This window comes from Carlito syrichta, unplaced genomic scaffold (assembly GCF_000164805.1).
Source record: "Carlito syrichta isolate Samal-C Ts95f unplaced genomic scaffold, Tarsius_syrichta-2.0.1 Scaffold312843, whole genome shotgun sequence".
Lineage (NCBI taxonomy): Eukaryota > Metazoa > Chordata > Mammalia > Primates > Tarsiidae > Carlito > Carlito syrichta.
The window spans coordinates 213,323-237,039 of NW_007256939.1; the positions used below are offsets into that span (position 1 = coordinate 213,323).

Consider the following 23,717-nt stretch of genomic DNA (forward strand, 5'->3'; position numbering starts at 1 on the left):
GAATCCTACCTTTCTAGCAGACAGGCGTCACCTCCCATCTAATAAGTCTTTCAGCCATAATCCCTATTGAGCTTTTCTCATTTTCCTCCCTTTGTGGAAATAGTCTACATTCTATGATTATGCACTAGCCTTTTTTTCCCCCCACAGTGTTAATCTTGGTTTCCTACATAGACCGAAAGCACTGTGAGGCCGAGAACCACGTTTTATTTCTTTTCTTTCTTCATTTCACCAGGCTCACCTCTTTTCCCTGCCTGCCACGGTGCAAACTGGGTAGAGAATGGGCACTCAATAAGTCCTTGCTGCGTAAACAAGTAATGAAAGAAGGCCTAAAGCATGCCTCACGTGCCCCAGTGGAGCTCAAGGACTGTGAGATTGCCTGTAGGCAGATGTCAGCTGAAGTAGGGGAGTGGAGGAAGTGCAGGTCAGATGTGCAAACGTATCAGAGGAGAGCTCTCCTCTCTCCATACGGTACTTCCTGACACTTCAGTATTTCCATCAGCACATGGGATTATTATCATTTAGTCAAGTATTTAACGAGTGTCCCCGGGGTGCACAGCATTTTGCTAAACATTATTCTGATCCCCTCTCAATGTAAATAGGGGTGTTGTCTGAATAGGTGAGATCATATTTCATCACATTATTATCTCAGCTTTTGCCTTTCTCCTAACTACCCCCCTTTTCACAAACACACACACACCCACATGACACATATAGTGTTAAAAGACCCGGTCATGGCAGGGGCTCTGGGCTCCAGCTCTTGCTCTGTTGCTGTGTGACTGTGGACAGGTCTCCTCCCTTCTCTTGACTTCAGCGTCCTCAGCCATAGAACGGTGGATGTGCAGCAGGCGATGTCCTAGGTTTCTTCTAGGTCCACATTCTGTGACTCTAATGTCCCTTGACCCATGCTGTCACTGTCACTGAACATCTTGTGACTTGTGTTTTGTTCTACCTTCCTTTCAGGAATTGTGTCCCAGCCCTCAGTTTATTGTTGGCGGAGCCACGCGCACAGACATTTGTCAGGGGGCTCTGGGTGAGTAACTGGGGAGAGTCCTGTTTGTTTTGGGAGAGGGCAGGAGCGTGTGTGTAATGAGCAACATCAGATTAAGCTGGAAGATTTGACCAACTCAATTACGTACCCTATTAGTCCGTATAGGCTTGTGTTTCTGAGACTGCATTCTTCACTACAGTCTGAATGATGGGGCTACCTTTTGGTTCTCCATGACGACAGATTTTCTTCCAGCTCATTGAACTACTTTAATGCTAGAGTAATGAGCCGGGATTGCAGCTGTAGAGTAGATAACTAGGCTTTACTGTGTTTTTAGAGTAGTTATCTTCAAGCGGACATAATTTGCCCTATGGAATGACCATGTCTATATAATTATGGGCTGTCATAATAGGTGCTTTTATAATTAGTAAGAAAACAAGAACCTTATCTTTCTAGCCAGGCATTCTTCCGAAGGTCTGGGATCCTAGAATCAAGAACCTTCATTTTCCAACTTATCATATTCCTTTCAAATCAGGGGCAGTTAAGTTTAATAATAATTTCACTTTGTTTATAAAGTTCTAGCCTCAATTGTCAGAAACTGAGGCTTTCCTTGGAGGCAGATTAACTTTGTTGATCTCATTAGCCCTCCTGATACCAGGGCCTCATAGGTGGGCGTTTCAGCATTGAGTTGGACAACACTCATATTTTATGGACAACACGGTCCTGAGTGGAACTTGTGATACTTCCAAGCCGCCATCCAGTCACAGCTGCAAAATATAGAGCTGGAAAAGAAGGCAAAGAAGAAACAAATCCTACTTGGTGGAAATCGGCCAAACAAACACAAAACCTAGCGTCCATACCAACTCCATAACCTTTGATTTTTTCGGAGGTTTTCCCCTTTTCTCTTTTCTTTTTGTTCCAGCCAGGAAAACCTTTTCTCTTTAGCCTGCTGGAAACTTTCACGATTTTGACAATCACAGGGCATTTTATTTTAAATGTTTCCAATGTTCTCTCTTTAATGAGTATAGCAAATACGCCTTAGAAAGAGCTCACGGAGTGTGGCCATAAAGCAGCGGGAATGATTTGGGGTGCCACACACAAGCATGTACCCTGTTCCCTGGGAGCCACAGCCTCCGTTTCCTGTGCTTTTGTGTGAAAGGCTCTCAGAGGGGTGGCGTTCTGCCCTTTTCTTGTCCCGGGTAAGTGTGTGGTGCCTTTTTACTTCAAGCTCACTGCTTAACCTAATTTAGCCTGTGTCTCAGGGAAACACAACTTCGAATGTGCGTCTAACAGCTCCTTGCTAAGGATGTTTTAACTTTGGGAAAGATATTTAATAAGTACCTTTTCATTGATTGGCTTGGATGGATTTTTTTTTCCTTTGAATAGTTTTAAGCAAGAAGAGAAGGCTTCCGAAACGGGGCCTGAGCGTTACCATGGTGAATGTGTGCTGTTAATGGAGACGGAGGCTGGAAGTACAGGAAATGAGCCCAGCTATGCTCAGGATCCTGCTCACATCAGAGCAAATGGGGCCCCCTCCGTGGCGGCTGCCCTGGTTTGGCCCAGCCACTGCAGTGGTGGTTTTTAATGAACAGAGTAAAGGGGCTGCGGAGTCCAACCTCCCCAAAGGGGCCAGGCACAGACTCAGCCTCAGCAGGTGGAAAAGTGGGCACCTCACAGCTTGGAGGCTACAACTCAGAGCATCAGGGTGGGGGCCAGAGGCTGAGTGGCAACAACCTGTGTGGCCTGTGGGATTTGAGCCAGAGTTGGCACTGAACAATGGGTGAATTATGAAGGGATTACGAGGAGGGAGTCCTCACTTGACACACAGTGTGTGTTTCCAAAGAACGAGGCGGCATCACGCAGCACTTGTTGAATTACGGCGTGACATGGATTAGTGTTTGTTCAATGCGTTGTTGGCTTTTCAGAGTCCAGCACAGTGCAGTAGGGTCTGCTCTAGGGTTCTAAAAAAATTTTGATTTATGGATTTTTAACAGTTGATCTATATAATGAAAATGATGTCCTTTTCACAGAGTTCTGTGATATTTGATTAGCAATTTGAATATATATAGTTTAAACATTAAAACAACTGAAAGGTACCCAATGAAGTCTGCTTTCCACCTGTCTTCATTCACTTCATTACTCACTGTCTTTAAGTCTCTTTAAAAAAATTCTTTCAGTGCTTCTTTATGCAAATTCAAGCACATCTAAATACATGTTCTAATTTTCATCCCTTTCTCGCATCGAAGGTAGCACACTATAAACATTGTTTGGCATCCTGCCATTGTTTGTTGTTATTTCACTGAATAAAATCTTTTGGAGATCTTCCCACAACAGTCTATAGCGCTTCATTCTTTTTTAGCAGCTCCGAATGCTGAATTCCATCGTGTGGATGCACCGTAGTTGATTTTTCCTCTCTCCTGTTCATGAACACTAGAGTTATTTTCTCTCTTTTGCTCATATAAAAAGTGGTACAGTGAATCTCCTTGTTCATACATCATCTCATGCATGTGAGCCTATTTGCGGGGGGGCCCAAAACATGGCTGCTCCGTCAGGGTGGAGCATCCACCGTCTCTTCTTCCTGACTGTCCTTGCTAAACCAGATTTTCATCCTAGAAGTGTAAGCCTCTTGGCTGCCATCTGAGTTTATGCTCACATAGAGCCCACGAGCTTATTTTCTTTGAAGACATATTTAAGGAAAATAAAGATTAAGGAGGCTGAATGCTAAGAATCCAATTGTTCTAAATCATTCTTCCTGTAGGATATGACTTTTCTTGGGGTAGCTCAGCCCTGAAGGAGGACCATGTGGTTTTGCCTCCACATAAGTAATTAAATGAGTAAATCCTTTGGTAAAACAGCCTTCAGACCAAAGTCCTCCCTGGGCCCCCAGGCCTCCTGGCACACTGAGGAGGAGAGTTCTTCAGGAATGTTGACCCTTGCCGTCCCAGCCTTTCCTTGCCCCATCTTCTCAGTGGAGCCCATGCTTACCAGGTCTGGCAAGGGCTACCCACACTCAATGTCCTGCTAGAGTGTGAGGAAGCCTCAGGGCCACCCCATGTTGTTTTGGGGTAAGCTGTAAGTATGCCACCCCCTGTGGAACATGTGGGTGCCCATTTCCAGTGGACACTCAAGATTGCACATCACTCAGGGTACTGCAGGGACTACTAGCCAGTCTCTCTGCTGCTCATTCCAGCACACTCTCTCTCTCCCTTGAATTTTGGCCCAGGCGTGTCTCAGAACATCTTGAGGCCTCTGTGGCCACTGAAATAGATCCTGTCCTAGACATGAAGTACCCACTTTTGGCTTTGTGCACCCCACACAGTAAGCCATACCTGTGTATCAACCAGAACTCCTTTGTTACTGACTTTAGAAGTCCAACCCAACTAACTTAAGGAAAAAGAGAATTTATTTGTTTGTTCAATTAGACGATGGAAAGGGAAGGGCAGTGTTGATCTTGGGGAAGCCTGGATCCAAGGCTCTAAATGTTCCTGGCACACTTTCTACCCATCTTTTATCTCTGCTGGTATCTACAGGTTGGCCTCAATCTCTTCCATGGCAGGAAGGATCCATCTGGTAGGAAATATGACCATTAGTAGTTCCAAGCTTCATTCCAGTATATCATAAATCAGCTTTGGCTTAACAGCTCTCAGAAAGAGACTCTGATGTGATGGTTTGGGTCTTTGCTCACTCCTTGAGCCAGTTACTGCAATTAGAGGGGTGATGTACCATATGGTTGGCCCAACCAGTGTCCTGGGTCCAGTCCTGTGGTTGGGAGACTTTTGTGACTGGGAACCTCCACAAAAACCAGGGAGAGAATTTTTCAAAGGAAGGGGACAGTGGTTCTGGGCAGACAGAATAAGGAAAGTACACCTCAATGTGTAAATGGAGGGGGACCCAGTTCTGGCCCAGCCTGCACTGTCCCTCTCTCAGGCCATTTGTGGCCTCTGAATTCCATGACCCTGACATCTTTCCCACTCCCCTAAGTTTATTACCCTGCATTGCTCCTGGAAATGCCTCTGCTGAGAGTCCCTCCTCTCCCTCCTGGATCCACTACTAGCAATGCCTAATTCAGCATACACAAGTAGACCTGGGTCATCATGGTCTGCCTAATGGCCTCTCTACCTCAATTTTCACAGCTGTAAAGTGGGAGTTATCATTCCAACCCAGAGAACAGAGAATTAGTTGTGATGAACAGAGCATTGACATTTGGTTCCTTGTCCTCCAGGAAGTGGGCACTACCATGGGTGGAGGTGGATGTTCATAACCCTGGGAGTCCTGACTCTCTGCTCCACTGGATTGTCTTACACATCTCTGTATCCATGCTACCTGGTGCATAGCAGAGCTTGATGAATGTTTGTTGCACTTTTGATCTGCTGACATAAGCCTTATGCCTTTTATCATTGTCAAATCACTTGAAAACAGGTGTAGCCAAAATCTGAGGCTACTTGTGTTTTTCTTGGCAATCAGGTTGAATCAGACATTTAGAATAAAAACTCTATCCTGAAGTTGCCGGTGTGTCTTTATTTTCAAGGGATTTGAAAGTTTCATGCACACTAGCTTTTCTGTTTGTCTGTCCCCAGCTTGCTGACACTTGCTGGATAAGTCCATAACAGTGTTTGCAGGTGCTTGCTAATTCTCACTGATGGAAGAATGTTCCAGAAAGAGATCATGAAGAAGCCTGATGGTGCCTATGGATAAAAGAACACAGAGAAGCCTTCTTGTACTGCTCACTGCGTCCTGTAGCCCCATAACGGGACTCTGGGAGTTGGCCCAGTTGTCTCTCACAGGCTCAGCAGTAGCCATCCAGTCCTTACCTTAGTTCATCCACAGGCAGGGAAATACTAAGGTGTGCTATCATTTGTGCCTGTGGTTGTGAAAACGCAGCTGGACTCAAATCTTTAGGTGAAAATGGCCCCAAAGGCCACACGAGAAATGTTACTCTATAAAAGTAAAAGACTTGGGTCTCTGAAAGAGCTGCTTTCGGGAACAGGGAGTATGAGATTTTCTTTTTTTAACTAATGAGGAACAGAAACTTCTAGAAGATAGGTAGAAACGAGAGTGCTTTTTGAATAACACAGGCTGCAAAATGTTTATCCCAACTTTTAATCTAGTGGGTGGTTTATTTTCTATATGGAGCAGCAGGATTCGTAAGTGAGATGTGCTTTGCTTTGAAGGGCTTGGTAAGTATTAGGGTTTCCCTTTCAGTCTCCTGCCCTCCCCATCTATTTTTCACTCTCCATCTTACACGCTATGTGTTTGTGCGTGCTTATCTCTTTTAACCCCCTTCTCTTTATTGACCTGATTTTTCTCTTCACCTCTATGGGCTTGATATCTTTTTCATCTTTGTTGTATTTGTTGAGTAGAGTTTTATATTCTGTATTCCAGTTTGGAAAAGAGAATGGCCGGACCTTTTCATATGCCTCTAAAGACAAACAAAAAGCCAGCAGTAACAACCTAAATTCAGTGGCCTTCTCTTCTGTAGCCCTCGCATTGATTTTGCTCAGCGAGTTAGTGCTCCCCCGCAGAGTGGGGCCTGCACTCCTGGAAGAGGGGCCTGGCGTGCACACCGATAGCCAGTAATTGGGAGTAGTGTCAGCATCTCTCAGAGCACTTTTCCAGACACCTTTTGATCTGCAGCATCCTTCAAGGGATTGGGCGAAGTAAATCAATTTGCTAGGACTGAATGGATACTTTTAATGAGCAATCAGGGAAGCCTCAGAAAACTTAAAGGGCCAAATCCACTCATTGATTCTGGGGAGCATGGGGTCAGGCCTTCGGGAGGCAGGAAAAACTGCAGATGACAGTTCCATGTAGCCAGGGGGGTGGGGGGCTCAATTTTGATGTGGGAGAGGTTTGCTTTGCTAACTGGGTCTTTTTCTACCTGTGGTTGTTCCCCTTCTTTGTGGCTTATCTCTTCCCTCTATCATGGTTCCTGGCCCTCGTTGCCCTCGGTTCTATTTCATTATCACCACTGTCCTATCTAATCTGAGCAAAGGACCCAGACAACTATTTCTACTTTAATGAGAATTAGAGATAGAGGATTACAGGAAGATTTGCATATTGAGCACTATTTCTTTTTTTTTTTTAATTAGAAAATACAGTTTATTCAGAAAGTAAATTGGAGGGAGGGAGAGAGAGAGTGAGAGAGAGAGAGAGGGAGAGAAAGAAAGAAGAGGGGGCCAAAACTTAAGAAAACATGGCCTGGCCATAGCTCAAATAGCACATGGCCACACCATAGCTTAGCAAGGCAATGACCTGGCAATGGCCTGAGCAGGAAATAATTCAAGAGCAGGAAAGAATTCTGCACTACACGGTTAATTCTGCCAACTCCTACTACCTTATTTCTTTTGAATACGACTGCAGACGGTGAAGCCCAGTAATAGAGATCACAGGTGACATTCAGATCACATAACAGTTGATATAAATATCCAAAATACCACTCCGCTCATACCTACCTCATAATTATTTTGCTTGTTAGGCCTCTCTACAAATCTTTTATTTAGACATTAATAAAGATGCATAAACATGACTATAATGTTTAAGAAACATATCTGGATAACTTTCAGTATAATCAGTTTTTTATAGTCTTATTTTTGATTTTATGTATTTAGAAAGATTATTCTGAGATCAGATCCTGACTTCACTGACTAGCCAAAGGATTCCATGCACAGGAAAGCTTCCAAATCCTTCCTTGTAGGAAGGCTAGGCTGCTGCTGCCAGGGGAGATCTCTTTTTGCCGGAAGGGAATTTTGTCACCATTTGCCCATTTCACCTAGTCAGAGGTGTCCCGACTAGCCCTCACTTTGCAAGAGAAATGCAAAAAGTGCAGACCAGCCTGAGTCCCCAGGGAGATATGACTTTAACTTTGAGGTTACATAATCTTATGAGAAGTTGGGGGGGTGGTCCCAGGCCAGGGGGTTGCTCTCTGAGTTCCATCCTGGCTGAGTAGCCTGAGATTTGGATCTGAAAACCAAGTCCTAGTGTTGGTGATTCCTACTCAGAAAGGTCCATGGTCATACCACCCTGAGCGTGCCTGATTTCATTCAATTCCTACTCAAAGGGGTGCTTGCTAAAATATGTCCGTTCTGCGTTTTAGGGGATAACTATTTTAATGCCTTGCTCAGACCCCACTATTAGGACTTGGCTTCACGCCTATCTACTCAGTCACCCCCTATGGCTTACATTGTTTAGACATCACCCCAGGACCCAAGGATGATTTCTCCATCAGAGACTGGCCGTGAGTCTTGGGTTCCTCTGGCTCTCTCTGACTTATTAGGGGTTTACCGTCACCCATACCTCATTCATCAGGTCCAGCACACATTTGGTTAAAGGGCATAATTAAAGGAGACCCCAGGGCCACTTGAAGACAGTGCATTTGATTGTGCACCAGCCAGGCAATGTCTCAATCCCCAAGACTCCAGAAGCCCTTGTGTGCTGACTCCTGGGGATGTCACTGAGAAGGAAAAGGTGGGCCGGGCTTGGTGACTCAGCCTGTAATTCCAGCGCTTTGGAAGGCCGAGGTGAATGGATTGCCTGAGCCTGTGGGTTCGAGACCTGCCTGGGCAACTTGGCGAGACCTCATCTCTACAATAAATCAAAAATTAGCTGGGCGTGGTAGCGAGGTGGCATGAACTCATGTTACGATGCTCGGGAGCCCAGTGGGGTGTTACGAACAGAAAACAAAATATTCCTTGACTGGGAAGAAGATATCCTGAGTACGGTGTATGAGAGCAAAGAGATGCGAGGAACCAAAACCTTAAAGGGAGTGGCAGAGCGGTCTTGGCCAGGCTGGTGGGCAGGGTGACTGCAGAGAAAGCTACTCAGAAGGCTGAGGCGGAAGGATCGCTAGAGCCCAGCAGGTCGAGGCTGCGGTGGCCGGGAGTGTGCCACTGCACTCCAGTCTGGACGACGTAGTGAGACTCCACCTCCAAAAAAGAAGAAGAAGGAAAAGGTGGAGGCAGGCTGTACAGAAACAGGAAGGATGAAGTCACAGGCTACTGTCACATTCAGGAAAGCCCCGGACATTTATTGGAAGTCCCTGCAGCAGCAACTGGGCTGTGGTTTGGAGATGTCACCTCAGTTCTCAATAGACTAACTCCACCATCCAAGGAGCAGAAGAAGTATTCTCCTAGATGAGCCTGATCCTCCTGGAAGCAAACGCATGGCACCTGCTCATGGAAGAAAGGACAGACGACTCCTTTCTTCTAAGAGGCCACAGATCAGAGGAAAGGAAACAATCACCGTCTAACAAGGCCTGCACAGATGCTGCCCTTTTTCAGATGCTTCTCTTGGATCTGCCATTCCTGTCTCCTCTCTCTTGCTGTCTCAGCTGTTCTTGCTGATCTTGGGCTGTGCAATCCCTCACTGGCCGATATGAGGGTTGGCTTTTCCCTGTACAGAAGTGCAGTCTGTTCCCCACAATGCTCCCTGGACCACCACAGTCACCCTGTCAAGGTACAGTTGGGGTTTCTTGCTGGCTTAGGGAATGGTGTGTGGCCACTCCATACCTCCCTACTAACCTGCTCCTTGAGGGTGGGACCCGCTCTACTTAGCACTTTGGTTTACCTTCTCCCTTCTGTGCAAAGAGGCCTCTTTGTCCCTCCCATGGGGGTCCTACAGGATAGCCATACAGCCCTGGGATGTGACCTAGTACCTGACCAGTGCAGTCTGCATCCCTTCTTCAACCTTGGTCCTGGATCCTCTGCTACCTGGGCCACCAGCCTTGGGCTCTGTAGAGAGAAAGAGATCTGGGGACACCCTCCACCACAACCCAGTTGCATCCTGGGCCCCTTCAGGTCTCAAGGACTGTGTTTCTCCATTACTCTCTAGGCCAGTACCTGAAAAGGTGCTCCCCAGCCCCCATCAGACTTGGCTTAGGATTATTGGTCTCTTACAGAGTCCCCCACTTGCTTTATTTCTTGAGGCCCATTTTCTTCCCCCCCCCCTTTTTTTTTTTTTTTTTTTAGATTTAGAGGAATCGAGGGAAGAATTAACTTCAGGGGCCACAACTCCAGTACTTACAGAAGCCAAATAAACGAGTAAAATAGTCCAGGAGTAGGTAACAATAAGCAGTAGTGGGGACTGTGGCAAACTGGAGAGCATGCCCAGTGTGAAGGAGAGACCATCACCCAGCTTGAGCCGGATGTGACCATACAGGAACCAGGAGACCTCCTCTGACTGACCCACATCTAATAGCACTCCCCTGAGTACGTTTGCTTCCCTCCTTCTGCTTTACTTTCTTCCCAGCACTTTCTGCCACCTGGCACATGCATTCATTTATTGTTTGTCTTCCCCACTGGAGTGTGTACTTCACGACATCAAAAATGTTTTTTCCACTGATGTATCCTTAGGGCCTAGAATACTTGGCATAGGTGGATCTTAGTAAATATTTGTAGAATGAAAAGAGAGGAATTTTGACCAGAATTTGCAGTTTTTATGAGAAACTAGAAATCTAGACTTTCTAGAAATCACTAACAGGCCAGAGTAGATCCGCAAGCTGGTTAGGACTGGTTTATCACCTTCAGTCCACGCCAAGCCCCCACGGGGCCTGGATTACGGCACTGATGCTTGGGACTTCCTGCACTCCAATCAGCTCTCACCCTTTGATTCGCGTTGAGCTACAGCACCTGTCCTCACCTCCATCTCTGGAGAGACTGTTCTTCTGTAGATGAGCCCCTGGCATACCTGTGATGGCTTCTGGTTGAAATGGCTTTTTCTGCAGTCACCCTGCCCACCAGCCTGGCCAGGACCGCTCTGCCACTCCCTTTAAGGTTTTGGTTCCTCGCGATCTCCTTTTGCATCTCTTTGCTCTCATACACCGTACTCAGGATATCTTCTTCCCAGTCAAGGAATATTTTGCTTTCTGTTCGTAACACCCCCCTGGGCTCCCAGGCATCGTAACATGAGTTCACGCCACCTCATCTCGTGGTGTGTTGGAGACTGGAAGACCATTGTTATCTGGCTGGGGAGATTCTCCGTGCTCCTGTGTTTCATATTTGATGCATTTTAAAGATTCCCAGGTACAATTGGAAGCCTCAGGATACCTAGGTGATAAACCAGTCCTAACTGGCTTGTGGATCTAGTCTGTTCAGCACATATGGTGCTGGCCTGCATGGTGATGTGTTGATTTCTAGAAAAATCTAGATTTCTAGTTTCTCATTAAAAACTGCACAATCTGCCCAAAATTTCTCTTCTTTCATTCTACAATTATTTACTGAGCCTCCACCTGTGCCAAGTATCCTGGGGAGTAGGGAGTGCCGTGCAACTTATAATAATCATTTTTGGAGGGGACATTTAACGAGTTGTCAAGTCTGTCCCCAGCACTAACAGTGATCTACCAGTTTTGTACCTTACCGCATGTATATCAGCCATGGCTGGAGCTAACAATTGAATCCTAGTGCTCATCTTTTAATTTATTTCTCGGTTATACCTGGCTTCTAGCATTTTGTCTCATTTTTGAATCCAGAGAGCATTCTAATTAAACTCAGTAAGCAAACCGCTTTCCCTTGAACCGGGCTCTGAGAAGTATTTACATAAGCCCCAGATGTATTTACTTAGTGATTTTTTCCCCCCTCCAGTGAGTCAATTCCATTTTTATAATTTACTAAGAAATTTTTCTTCCCCTCTAAATAGCATTAAAGGTCTGATTTAAAGCTGGGGGTGGGGCAGGAAGTCCTGAAGCAGTTTCATGCCATCGAGTCTTATTCCTTTAATGATAGCAGAAATTAGATGAGAATTGGCCTGGCAGGCTTCATGAGCAAACACGAGAAACTCTGAAATAATCTGAATATGTTCTCTCGGTGGTGAGGAATTTTCTTTTTCTCTTTTCCTTTTCCTCTCCACTGATAACTTAGAAGGTATGGCAAGATGGCTTCTGATTCAAAGATGACCTGCTGGCCTTTCCCGTTTTTTTCCCCTCTATTTTGAGGTGCATTAACTCTCTGGGGTGCTCTGCAGCTCCTGGAAAATAGACCCCCCTCCCCCAGTCTAAAATTGTTCTCAGTCAAATGTTGTGATGTGTCAGAGCTCCCCTCCCTGTGGAGCTGCCCCCACTCTGCCGTCAGGTCTGAGAGGCCCCTTCTGGGTCGCCATGGGAACCAGGACTGGAGGTGCTAGGCGACCCATGGAGGGGCGGCAGAAGTGGATTATTTAGTGTGTTTTATTATATGTAGTACAGCTCAAAGGAGTTATTTTGAGGATATAAAAATTATAGTTACCGCAAATGAGTCACACTGCCATTGCTCAGAAAAATGCCATTAAGGCTTGGGGCTAATATTTGGAACTCTATTCTTTCCCCAGGGTGACCTTAATACCGCACCTCCTACTGAGACCATAGCACCTGGGCCCTCTGGACTTTCTGGACATCTGTGTTGCCTGGGGTTGGTGGACTGTAGGGACTTGCTTCTAGAACAATGGTAACTTCCTGTAATGCAACCCTAAAATGAGGAGGATGTTCCAGTAAGGTGTGCTAGAGTCTTGATTTACAAATATATCAGGGGGGCCCCCATGGTGCTGGATGGTGGTAGATTCAGGTCTGGATGGTGGTGGATGCTTATCAGAGTGAAGGAACATATGGCTTATCCGACATAGTCATTTGTCAGAATCAGGAAGAATTTTCACATCCCATTGACTTATTTAAATATTTATCAAGTGTCTTTTCTGTGCCTGAAAGCATCAGAGAACAAATAGACACTGAATAGACACTGCCTCTCTTCTCCTAGAGGAAGGGGCTGAGGGTTCCAGGTAGAAGGAACAATACAAACAAAGGTCCTTTGGCTGGAAAGAGCATGGCGTTGAGGAGGACTTGCAAAGACTGAAGCAGACAGGGGCAGGTTGTGCAAAAGCTGAAAGTGGAGAGAATTTTGAACTTTATTTTTAAGGACAATGAGAGTCATGGGAGGGTTTATTGATTGATTGAGACACAGTCTCGCTCTGTTTCCCCAGGCTGGAGTACAGGGGTGCAATCATAGCTCACTGCAGCCTTGAAGTCCTGGGCTCAAGCCATCCTCCCACCTCAGCCTCCTGAGTAGCTGGGACTACAGGCACAAGCCACCATGCCTAACTAATTTAAAAAAAATGCAGGGTGTTTCACTATGTTGCCCAGGCTGGTCTTGAACTCCTGAGCTCAAGTGATCCTCCTACCTTGGCCAGGATGAAATCATGGAAGGTTTTTCAGCAGGGCTGTGTACAGTCAGATTTGCTGCACTGTAGAGAATGGAAATACTGGGAGACTATAGCAACATAAGAAACTCTCATTATTTGAAGATAACTGGTATGGGGAGGCACTAAAAATAAAATGAAGGTCCACATTTCTTAGTTAACAGTTTTTAAAAAGGTGTGATTAGTATTGTACTTTGAAAAATGATACAAAAATTATGAAAACAATTTCCTTCTATTTCACAATACTTATGCAATAACTACAGCTTTGTACTCACCCTTAGAACAAGGAAGTGAGTCAATTGTTGATTTTTTTTTGAGGGGGATACTTTTTCTATAAAAATTACGAGACAGCAGGATGCAATACCTTTCACTTCTTACTTGACTTTTTGAGGCAGAATCATGAAAGCTTTCAAAGATTTCATTAGTTTCCCCAAGGGCCTCTCTCAATCCTTTTTTTTGTTTGTTTTTAGTAAGCAGGATCTATTAAGAGGACAGAAAAGCTCCCATAGTGGGAGGGGACCAGAGGGGGTTGTCCCTCTCTCAATCCTTTGATGCTCAAACCATCCCCTTTTCAAGGGTCAGTCCTGCCTTGAGCCTTGGCAGCTTTCCTTCCTCAGCTGCGTCTGCTATAACTCTGTCAGCTTCTCTGTGGTTAGTGACTCTGAAGCAGTTCTCTATGATCACCTTCATCAACTTCACGAAGTTCTAGATATTTAGCAAAGTGGTCAGTGTCACTTTGCAACCATCTCACAATGTATTTGCATGTGAGGCTGGCATGGTTTGGAAGTCACTAGTGTTACTACAGTTAAGTGGGGAAGAATGGTTGGGTGCAAACTTGTGAGTATTTTCATGTCAGACTGTTTTGCTTCTTTCTGCAACCTCCTAATTAAAGCTCCTGGATAATGAATATTTGGAGAAAGTAGGTCCCTCACAGTCTTAGTGGGAGAAGAGGCAATGGCAGTGCCATGAGAGAGAAGCAAGGGATTCGAGAGCCATTTAGGAATAAACTCAAAACACTTGGGAAGAAATTAGATCTGGAGGGAGTGAGGGAAAAGGAGCCAGAATGGCTCCCAGGCTTGAGCAATCAAACAGCTGGTGGTGCTGATGCCTGAGGTAGGAAATCTGTGGCAGGGAGGCAAGTGAGTAGGAACAGGATAGTAGTCCTGCTTCCTACACCAAACATGGTGCTGGGTAGGGAGGGATAACAGCGACTTCCTGGTATCATTTTAGTTTTTTGTTTTCTCATAGGTAGCAGACACTCAATTAGTGTTTGCTGAGTCACTTGTTTGGCCTCCTCTGTGTTTGGGGTTAATTGTGTGTTGAGTGATAATTGCTAATGGTAAGGAGGTTTATTGAGGGCTTTTTATGTGGCAGGCACCCAACTAGCCACTTGACATATCTCATTTCATTTTTGTCTTCGACTCCAAGAAACAGTGGCTATTTTATATTATTGCTATGTAAGGAGATGCTATTATGTGAGGTAGGTCAGAGGGTGAACCGAGTGTTAACGAGGGCGGGGAGAGAGGGTGGTTGAAGGCAAATGGAGAGTGAGGATAAGGAGAGGTTAAGGAGAAGCCAGGTGTGGGTTAAGGGGAGGCAGGACCGTTGCTGAAATGTGTTCCTTCTCTTGCTCAGAGGTCTAAGGCATATATTTCAAATGATGCTAATCGTGTTGGCTTCAGCTTCCACGTGGCACTGCAGGGTGTGGGAATGGTGGAAGACTCACCATCTTGCTGGACCAGTCCTAGCTCTGACATTGTCTGCTGGGGGGAGGAGGTGGCAGAGAGGTCACTTGAGTGCAGGGCCTCAGCTTTACTCATCAGCTTTACTTAATAGCCACTTTGCCTAGTGCAGGCACACTGTCTTGCACATGGTGGTGCTTGCTACTTGCTGGAGGGAGTCTCTAGGATATGTTTTCTGAGGAGGTTTGGAGGCTGGTGCGAGATGGGGGAGATTTAATAGAAGGTTCTGAAAGGACAGGAATTGAAATGGAAGATTCTGCTCTGGATGCCCAGGGGGTGGGAACATAGCCCGTTCATTCACTCCCCAGTCCTGTGCACCACCTGCACCAGCCTGCTCAGGTGCTGCTGTTGGCCGGAGCAGGTGACAATGACCTTAGAGTAAACGGGAGTACCTGAGGAGGCCAAAAGGCCATGGCAGAGCTGGAGCCAGGTATCACCAGGGCTGGCAGGCATCTGTGCTACAGGGCCATGCTGGGGGAAGGAGCAGAGGTTAAGGGTAGCAACAGAGAGTGACGGGGCTGCAGGATGGGGGCACTAGAGATCCAGTCAAGTTGGTGTCTTCCAGTTTCAGAAAAGTCTAGCTTTCCCTTTGCTCACAGGGTGTGAGGGTTGGCATCTGTATGATTTGGAGGGAACAAATAGTGGTGTAATTATATGGCTTGAAGGGCCTGCAGGAGGTCAAGAGGTCACTCTCCCAAATCCAGGTACACCTGAGTCTAACCACAGTATACCAGGGTATTTGGAGAAGTGAACATTGGAAGCTAGCTGAGATGAGACTCCACTTCAGGTTTGGGTGCAGAGCTTGAGGAGTATGTCAGAGCCTTCCTTTGATTATTAATGTTTCCATTAGCCAGAGAAAGCAGAAGAGAAGAGGGGGAAGCAGAAAGTAGACCTCAGAAAACTCTAGTAGTGATAGGCTAAAGACATGTCATCTTCATCATCAGTGACATTTAAGACTTTCCTCAACCCTGAATTTACGATGGATCTTCTGGTTCGTTAGTTCTCAATAAAGGGGTGATTCTTCCCCCAGGGAATATTTGGCAATGTCTGGAGACATTTATGGTTGTCCACTTTGTGGGGGGCGGGGAGTCAGGTGCTGCTAGCACCTAGTGAGTAGAGGCCAGAGATGTTGCCAAACACCCTACAGTGCACAGGACAACCCATCCACTCCCCTAAAAAGAATTATCCAGCCCAGAATGTCAACAGAGCTGAGGTTGCGAAGCCCTGATCAAGCAGGATACACCTGTAGCAAAGGAACTTTATTAACTGAGATAGTAAAGTTCTAAATGCAGTTCTAGTGCTACACAGTGTTTGTATATCCTGCTTTACCTCTCTTGTTTGAGATATCAACTACAAAATGGGTTAAATCATAAGGTCTTGCCGGTAATCAGATACGAATTTTCAAATCACCTCTGACAAATTCACACCAAGGTGAATTCATTCACTGAGCATTTTATGCTGGGGGCTACGAGAACCAGGAGTCCCCCCCCACCTGTCTGCCTCCTACCAACTTCCTATCTAACCATGGAGATGGGAATTGTCAACAAAGCAAGAATAGTTCAAAGTGTGTGTATGTGTGTTTTAATGTCATCAAGATGGCGTGAATTAAATGCTGAGGGCTTGAAAAGGCATGTTCGCCAAGGGGAGGGAAGAGAGACTCTGTGATGCTTAGCAGTAAAGTGCAGAGTAATGTGTGTAGAAACACTTACAGCAGCCTTCTACGGAAGAGCAGGCATAGGATGCCTCAGCTGTGATAAAATATTGAAGATGAATTTTTAAAAAAACAAGCACATATTAGCAGGGTCAAAATCTTTACATTACATTCAGATGTGCAATCAGCGTAGCATTTATTTTTCTCAACTGTTTCCAGCTTGCTGGGAAGCCCCAATTTCCATGGACTGTGAATGGGAGGGAGACATAAACCAGACAGTTAAAGGTGTTATGCCTCTGTCTGTTTCAGGTTCTTTTCTCTTTTGAATAATATTCCTTGCTTGATTACTCTATTTGAGTGGTGCTATAGACTGAATGTATGTGTCCCCCACAAATTCACATGTTGAAGCCTAATCCCCAATGTGATAGTATGTGGAAGTGGAGCCTTGAGTAATGAGTATGGAGCCCTCATAAATGGGATTAGTGCCCTTTTAGAAGGGGCCCAAGAGAGACTCCTCACCCCTTCCACTATGTGAGATTGAAGAAGACACCTGTGAACCAAGAAGACAGCCCTCATCATACACAGAATCTGATGGTGCCTTGATCTTGGGCTTTCCAGTTTCTCCAGAACTGTGAGAAATAAATTTCTGTTATTTATAAGTCATCTAGTGTATTACATTTTGTTATAGCATCACACATAGACTAAGACAGCCAGTTTCTTACTTCAAAAAGATTTGTTCCTCCTACACTGTCCCAAAATGGTGCCTGGGTATAAGGGAGGCCAAAATGTCCTCCCAGCAATCAAAGAAGCCAGCTAGTCCTTATGGGGCTAGGCACTGGCCTCTGGGTCCTTGCTGGTCTCCTGGAAATGTCACTGGAGCATCATGTATTCTCCTCTCTTGGTTCTCAGGGTCCAGTGGACCTTCCCTGGCTGACTCGGCCCCTCCTGAGTGCTCATTAATGCTGCAGATATGATACATCACACTCGGTGCCTGACCTTCAAGGTTTCCTCACAGCCTCTGCAATAGGATTGACTTTCCTTTTTCCATGCTGCCCTCAGTTCGGTCATATATGCCAGCTGAGGGAGACTTAGGAATGCTCTTTTCCATTGTCTCTCACCTTCTCTCTGCCCAAGTTCTCCATGAAGCCATTTTTATTCTGTTAGATTTCCAAATGGGAAGCAGGGCACAAGTGCTTTCTGCTTTGCTTCTTCATCACACTGTCTGAGATTTTACTATGGTTTCCACTCTGGCTATTGTTCAACCTCAAGGTAGGAGGAGGGGTTACTGCAGGGATTCCAAAGTGTGACCCTTTATTGTTCCTTTCTTTCCTTCTGCTTGCCTTCTGGCTGCAACCCAGAGGCCTCTCCACTCCTTCCTTAATGCTTGGGAAATTCCATTAAGCTGTAGCTTGAATTCTTGCCACTTACACCTTATAATAACACTAGGTGTTCAGATTTTCAAGCTTTGATTTTAATGTGTAAAGGGAATTTTTGAATTAAGTGATTTCTTTTTTTTAACAAAGCCTGATGCATGATTATTGTCTCTTGGTGGACAACATTTTTTTGACCAAGCAGAGCATTGACTTTATTATTATACTAGGGGTCTGTCTGCTTCTACTGGAAGTCTTGAAGCCTACTGATACAATGGGTGAGGCGTTCTAGGGGATCATTATTTGAATGGAACAAAAAAATCAGTTTATTATTTTAATGAACATTAAATCCATTATGCATGTAACCTGAGTAAGGAGTTGGAAGAACAAAACTCAGTTTCTAGAACTTCCCATGAGGTCAATGACTCAGGAGACCCTATTCTAGCTCTCTGGTTAGCCCAAATCCTGCTCAATCAGAGTCCATGTATGGCCCAAATGTAGCACCATCATTATCCCCCTGAGAGGAAGGATGGCAACTCTATTTATTTTTTGTGGCTTAACACCTAAAGGTTTGTTTCTCACATAAGATTTGCTGTGAGTTCTGGAGCTCTCCAAGGTGACTCTCTTCCAAGCTGTGACTCAGGTATCTAGGCTGCCTCCTGTATCCTGTAGCTATGCCATCGAAAACAGATACCTTCCAGGTCACAGCAGTAGGGGAAGAGAGAGCTGGAGGGTTGTATGCTGGCTCCTAAGTATTTTGGCCCGGAAGTGAAACTTATCACTCAGTGTCCATTAGCCAGAACTGGTCATAGAGTCCTGCAAGGGGGCTGGGAAATAAAAGGGAGCCCTTGGGTGTATGGTAAAGAGTAGATGTCTCTGCTGTAGTCACTAAGGACCTCCACATTGCTAAATCCAATGGCCAGCTTTTAGCCCCCATCTATGTGCAATATCTGACCCAGCTGATCAGTCCGTTCTGCTTGATGTGTTCTCTTCACTGGTTTCCAGGGCACCATACTGGGAGAGGTTTGCTCCTGCCTCATTGTTTGCTTCTTCTCAACATTTCTATTCTGTGGAAATTATAATTTAATGAATGCCTATTATATTCTAGTTATTACTGATCTCATTTTATTGCATAGTGACTATTGTAGTAGATATTAATATTACTCCTGTTGTATAGAGTATGAAGCCAATGCTCAGAGAGGCTGCATATCTTTCCCAAGTCTACATAGGTAGTAGTAAGGGGAGAGAAAGGATTCTAACTTGTGTCTTGTTTTTTGTTTTCCTGCTAAGGTGTATCCCCTCACCACAATCAATCTGAAAAGGTTCTTGAAGTCTCTTTTCCTCTTGCCCTTTCAAAGAAGTACTCCCAAGCTTGGGCAGGATTTCTTGTTCCTAGTCATCTTCTTCGTGAAACTCAGATCTGTCAAAAACCACCGCAACAAAACACCACACACATACATTTCTCTACATATGTACCTCCCATACGATACACACAATACATACATATACCACAAACACTACAAACACCATACATACCTCTGAACCTACCACACAACACCCCCATATCTCTACATAATATTATACAATACCCACACATGCACACTCACACACACTGGACACAATACATCACACACATACCACACAACACCTTCCTGTACTTCCTGACATCCCACAACACACATTCAACACACACAATACACACCCCCACAACAGCATAGAACACAAACAACACAAACACATACCACACACATATCACATATACACATACTTCACACAACACATCGCCACACAGTCCTCACACAATACACATTCAACACATCATACACACCCCCACAACACACATAGGACACACACATAACACACACAGACATATACCATATACACCACACATACCACATACAATACATCCCCCATATAATGCTCACACAATGCCTGCACATACACATATCACACATACACACACACACACGCACACACACACGCACACACACACACACCATCATCTAGGCTCAGAATAATTCATGTCTATGTCCCTTAGAAGAGCACCCTTCCTGTTCTTTTTCTTTTCTCACTTTTTAAAAAAGATGTGGGGTACAATCCAGGATTAGGTATACAAGTGATCATTGTACAGGTAAAGTTTGGGGCTTTCTTTGGTTCCCACTAGTTTGAGATCAGATACCCTTACTGATGTTGTGCTCTCCCCCACCCCCAGCCCTGGCAATATCCCACTGCTGCCAGTCCTTTTCTTATAGTATTATAGTAAATGTTCAGGGTCTGCTTATGAGTGGGAACAGCTGGTACTCTGTTCTTTGTTTCTGTGATAGATCACTGAGTATGATAGACTCTAAATCCATCCAAGTTGCTGCAAAATCCATATGCTTGTCCTTCTTGATGGCTGCATAATATTCCATTGTGTATATGTACCACATTTTTTTTATCCAGTCCAGTTTTGATGGGCAGGTTGGCTCCATGTTTTTGCTATTGTGAATAGTGCTGCAATAAACATGCATGTACAGGTATCTTTTTTGTAGAATGATTTGAGTTCCTCTGGGAGTATTCCCAGTAGGGGGATTGCTGGGTCATATGGAAGGTCAATTTCTAGTTCTTTTAGAAATCGCCACACTGTTTTCCAAAGAGGTTGCACTAGTTTGCATTCCCACCAGCAGTGTAGAAGCATTCCTTTTTCTCTGCCTCCTTGCCAGCATCTGTTGTTGCTTGCTTTATTAATGATGGCCAGTCTTACCAGCTTTAGGTGGTATCTCAATGTGGTTTTGATTTGCACTTTGATGATTAGTAAAGTTGAGCACTTTTTCATGTGTCTATTGGCTGCCTGTATATCTTATTTTGAGATGTGTCTATTCATGTCTTTTGCCCACTTTTTAATTAGGCACTTTTTAAGGGCTGTTTGTTTTTTTCCTTTCTGCACATTTGAATTCCTTGTAGATCCTGGATGTTAGAACTTTGTCAGATATACAGTTAGCAAATATTTTTTCCCATTCTGTAGGCTGTCTCCTCTCTCTCTTGATTGTTTCTTTTTTTTTGAGTTGGTGTCTCACTCTGTCGCCCAGACTGGAGTGCAGTGGCCGCTCCTGGCCACCGTAGCCTGGACCTGCTGGGCTCCAGGGATCCTTCCGCCTCAGCCTTCCGAGTAGCCGAAATTACAGGCGCATGCTACCACGCCTGGCTGATTTTTTGATTTATTGTAGAGATTAAGTCTCACTGCCCAGGCGGGTCTCGAACCCGCGGGCTCAGGCAATCCACTCACCTCAGCCTCCCAAAGGCGCGGGATTACAGGCTGAGCCACCGAGCCCAGCTTGATTGTTTCTTTTACTTTACAGAAGCTTTGCAGTTTGATAAGGTCCCACTTGTCTATTTTATCTCTCATGGCATGGGCACTTGGGGTTTTGATTAGGAATTGGTTGCCAGTTCCAATTTCCATAAGGGTGTCTCCTGCCTTTCCCCTTCCTATTCTTAAAGTACATACTTGCTTATTGGGCTTGGGGCAGCCCTAGGATTTTCCAGGCACCCTCTCCCCGTTTTACTGGAGGAGGGCCGCACACCATTCTATAGCACCATGTGCTTGAGCACTCCTTGGGGACCAGACACAGGCATTCCCATCTGGGTCTTCCAGTCTCCCTAGAACATATTCGACCCAGTGCATGGGACAATGTAGCATTTCAACTGTTCCTTTTCCCAACATTTTTTGGGAATCCCTTTGTGGATTTTTTTTTTCCAGGATCAGTTAATGGGGGCATACCAAATCATTCTGTAGTCATCTTTATTACATCAGTTAGGAAAACACCTGACCGCAAGAAGCATAAAACCAACTGTCGTGGCATAAACAAATAGGGGGTGAATTTTTCTTTCATTATAAGAAATCTGGAGGTAGATAGCCCAGGGCTAGTGTAGCTTTGAATAAATAACGTCCTTGGAGACCCAGACTTGCACTCTGCTTTTGCCCTACTCCCCTTTGTGTGTTGACTTCCTTTTTTTTTTTTTTTGAGTTGGCGTCTCACTCTGTCACCCAGACTGGAATGCAGTGGCCTCTCCGGCCACGGCAGCCTCCCTGCTGGGTTCCGGCGATCCTTCCGCCTCAGCCTTTCAAGTAGCTGGAACTACAGGCGCACGCTACCACGCCCGGCTAATTTTTGATTTATTGTAGAGATGAGGTCTCGCCAAGTTGCCCAGGCGGGTCCCAAACCCGCAGGCTCAGGCAATCCACTCACCTCAGCCTCCCAAAGGCGCGGGATTACAGGTTGAGCCACCGAGCCCGGCTACGTGTTGACTTCCATACTGCGCATGTGGCCTTGGAATTACAAGATAGCTCTGCAGCTCCAGGCAAGATGTGGACTTTTCAGGTGGAAAGAAGGGGGACAGGCAATGGAAAAAAAAAACAAAAACAACTCTCCCAGTCGCATCTGCCTCATAACATCAGAAATCAAAAGCCTTCCCCCCAATTCCCACTGGGTGGACCTCTGCTTGAAGCTCATGGGTAAACACTCTAGCCCATGGCCAGTCCTAGATGGAAGGTGGCTGAAGGGAGGGGCTTATCCATCAAGATATTTCCCAACTTTTTTCTTTTTAAATCTATCTCATTCACTACCTAACTTGGATCCCAAATCCTCTTGATTGCTTTTGGAAATTAAAACTATGCTCAAAGATCAAAGCTATCTTCTCACAAGAAAACTCCCAAGAATGTGCCATAAGCTTCAAGGCAGGTCCCCAAAACAAGTTTCTGAAATGTTTAGAACAACAGAGTAAATGTCCATCCTCCCAAGAGGACTCTTTGAAGCCGAACATACACATTTGGTTACATTCCTTCGAAAACCCGAAAACCTGTCCCTGTCCTGACAATCCGTTCACACTTGATACAGTGACGGGCAAGGATCCAACAGTCTATCCACCTACCGCATCTCCTCGGAGCCTCTGTGCTTGCTTCAAGAGCCGCCTGGACCCTGGGAAATGTTGGGAAGGAGGCAGATGAAGAGAAAATTAAGCTCTGCTCCAGCTGGGCAGCCTTGTTTGATGTCAGCAACAGAGGGACATTTTGTTGCCATGTCTCGAATTGTAATATCTAGGGAGTGTTCTGGGGGGTGGGGCATTGGAATCTGCTCAGTCTGGGGGCAAGAAGGTTCACATCAGAAGGAAGCCGGGGCCACACCCAGAAATGGGGGCCCAGCGACTGCTCTGATCTCTTCAAGAAAAGCCACTTGCTTCAGAGACATTGCAGAGCAGTCACCCCGTCTCCTCCCCAGGGGACTGTGCCTCCTACCTTGTTGATCTCCCTCTGTGCGATGCTGGGGGAAGTGGAATCTGTCAGGTTCTGTACACATCCCTGTTGGACTCCACTGCCCCACAGACGGGAGATACAAGGGCAAATATACGCACAGTGCTGCTGGAGGTTTGCAGAGGAACAGAAGATGATCCATGGATTCGTTTGGTCACCAGCTGCTGCTTTGTGTTTATTCATCAAACATTCACTGAGCCCCTTTTACGTGTTAGCCACCTGCTGGGGATGCCATGATGAGGGAATCCACATCAGCTCTGCAGGAAGAGATCAGAGAGGAACAGATGCAACCAAGCAGCCTGGGAACATGTTCTAAGGAGGGAGGACATGGGGTTAGTGAGGCAGGCCAGGCGTAGGGTCAAGAAAAACTTCACCTTAGAGTCAGGAGTTTGAGACCTCCTGAGAAACATAGCAAGACTCCCTATCTCAGCAGAAAAATAAATTAAAACTAGTTGGGTATGGTGATGCCCCTGTCGTCCCAGCTACCCAGGAGACTGAGGCAGAAGGATTATGTGAGCCAGAAGTT

At 45.6% G+C, this 23,717-nt stretch overlaps 1 protein-coding gene across 1 annotated transcript in view; it reads left to right on the forward strand.

Annotated features, from left to right (window-relative positions):
• CAPN8 (calpain 8) overlaps positions 1–23,717 on the forward strand; it is a gene marked incomplete at its 3' end in the record, with an annotated part of 73,213 nt that overhangs the window by 13,395 nt on the left and 36,101 nt on the right. Inside the window, exon 2 of the mRNA XM_008070064.2 lies at positions 961–1,030. Coding sequence (XP_008068255.1) covers positions 961–1,030 — 70 coding nt within the window. The remainder of the gene's footprint in view (positions 1–960; positions 1,031–23,717) is intronic.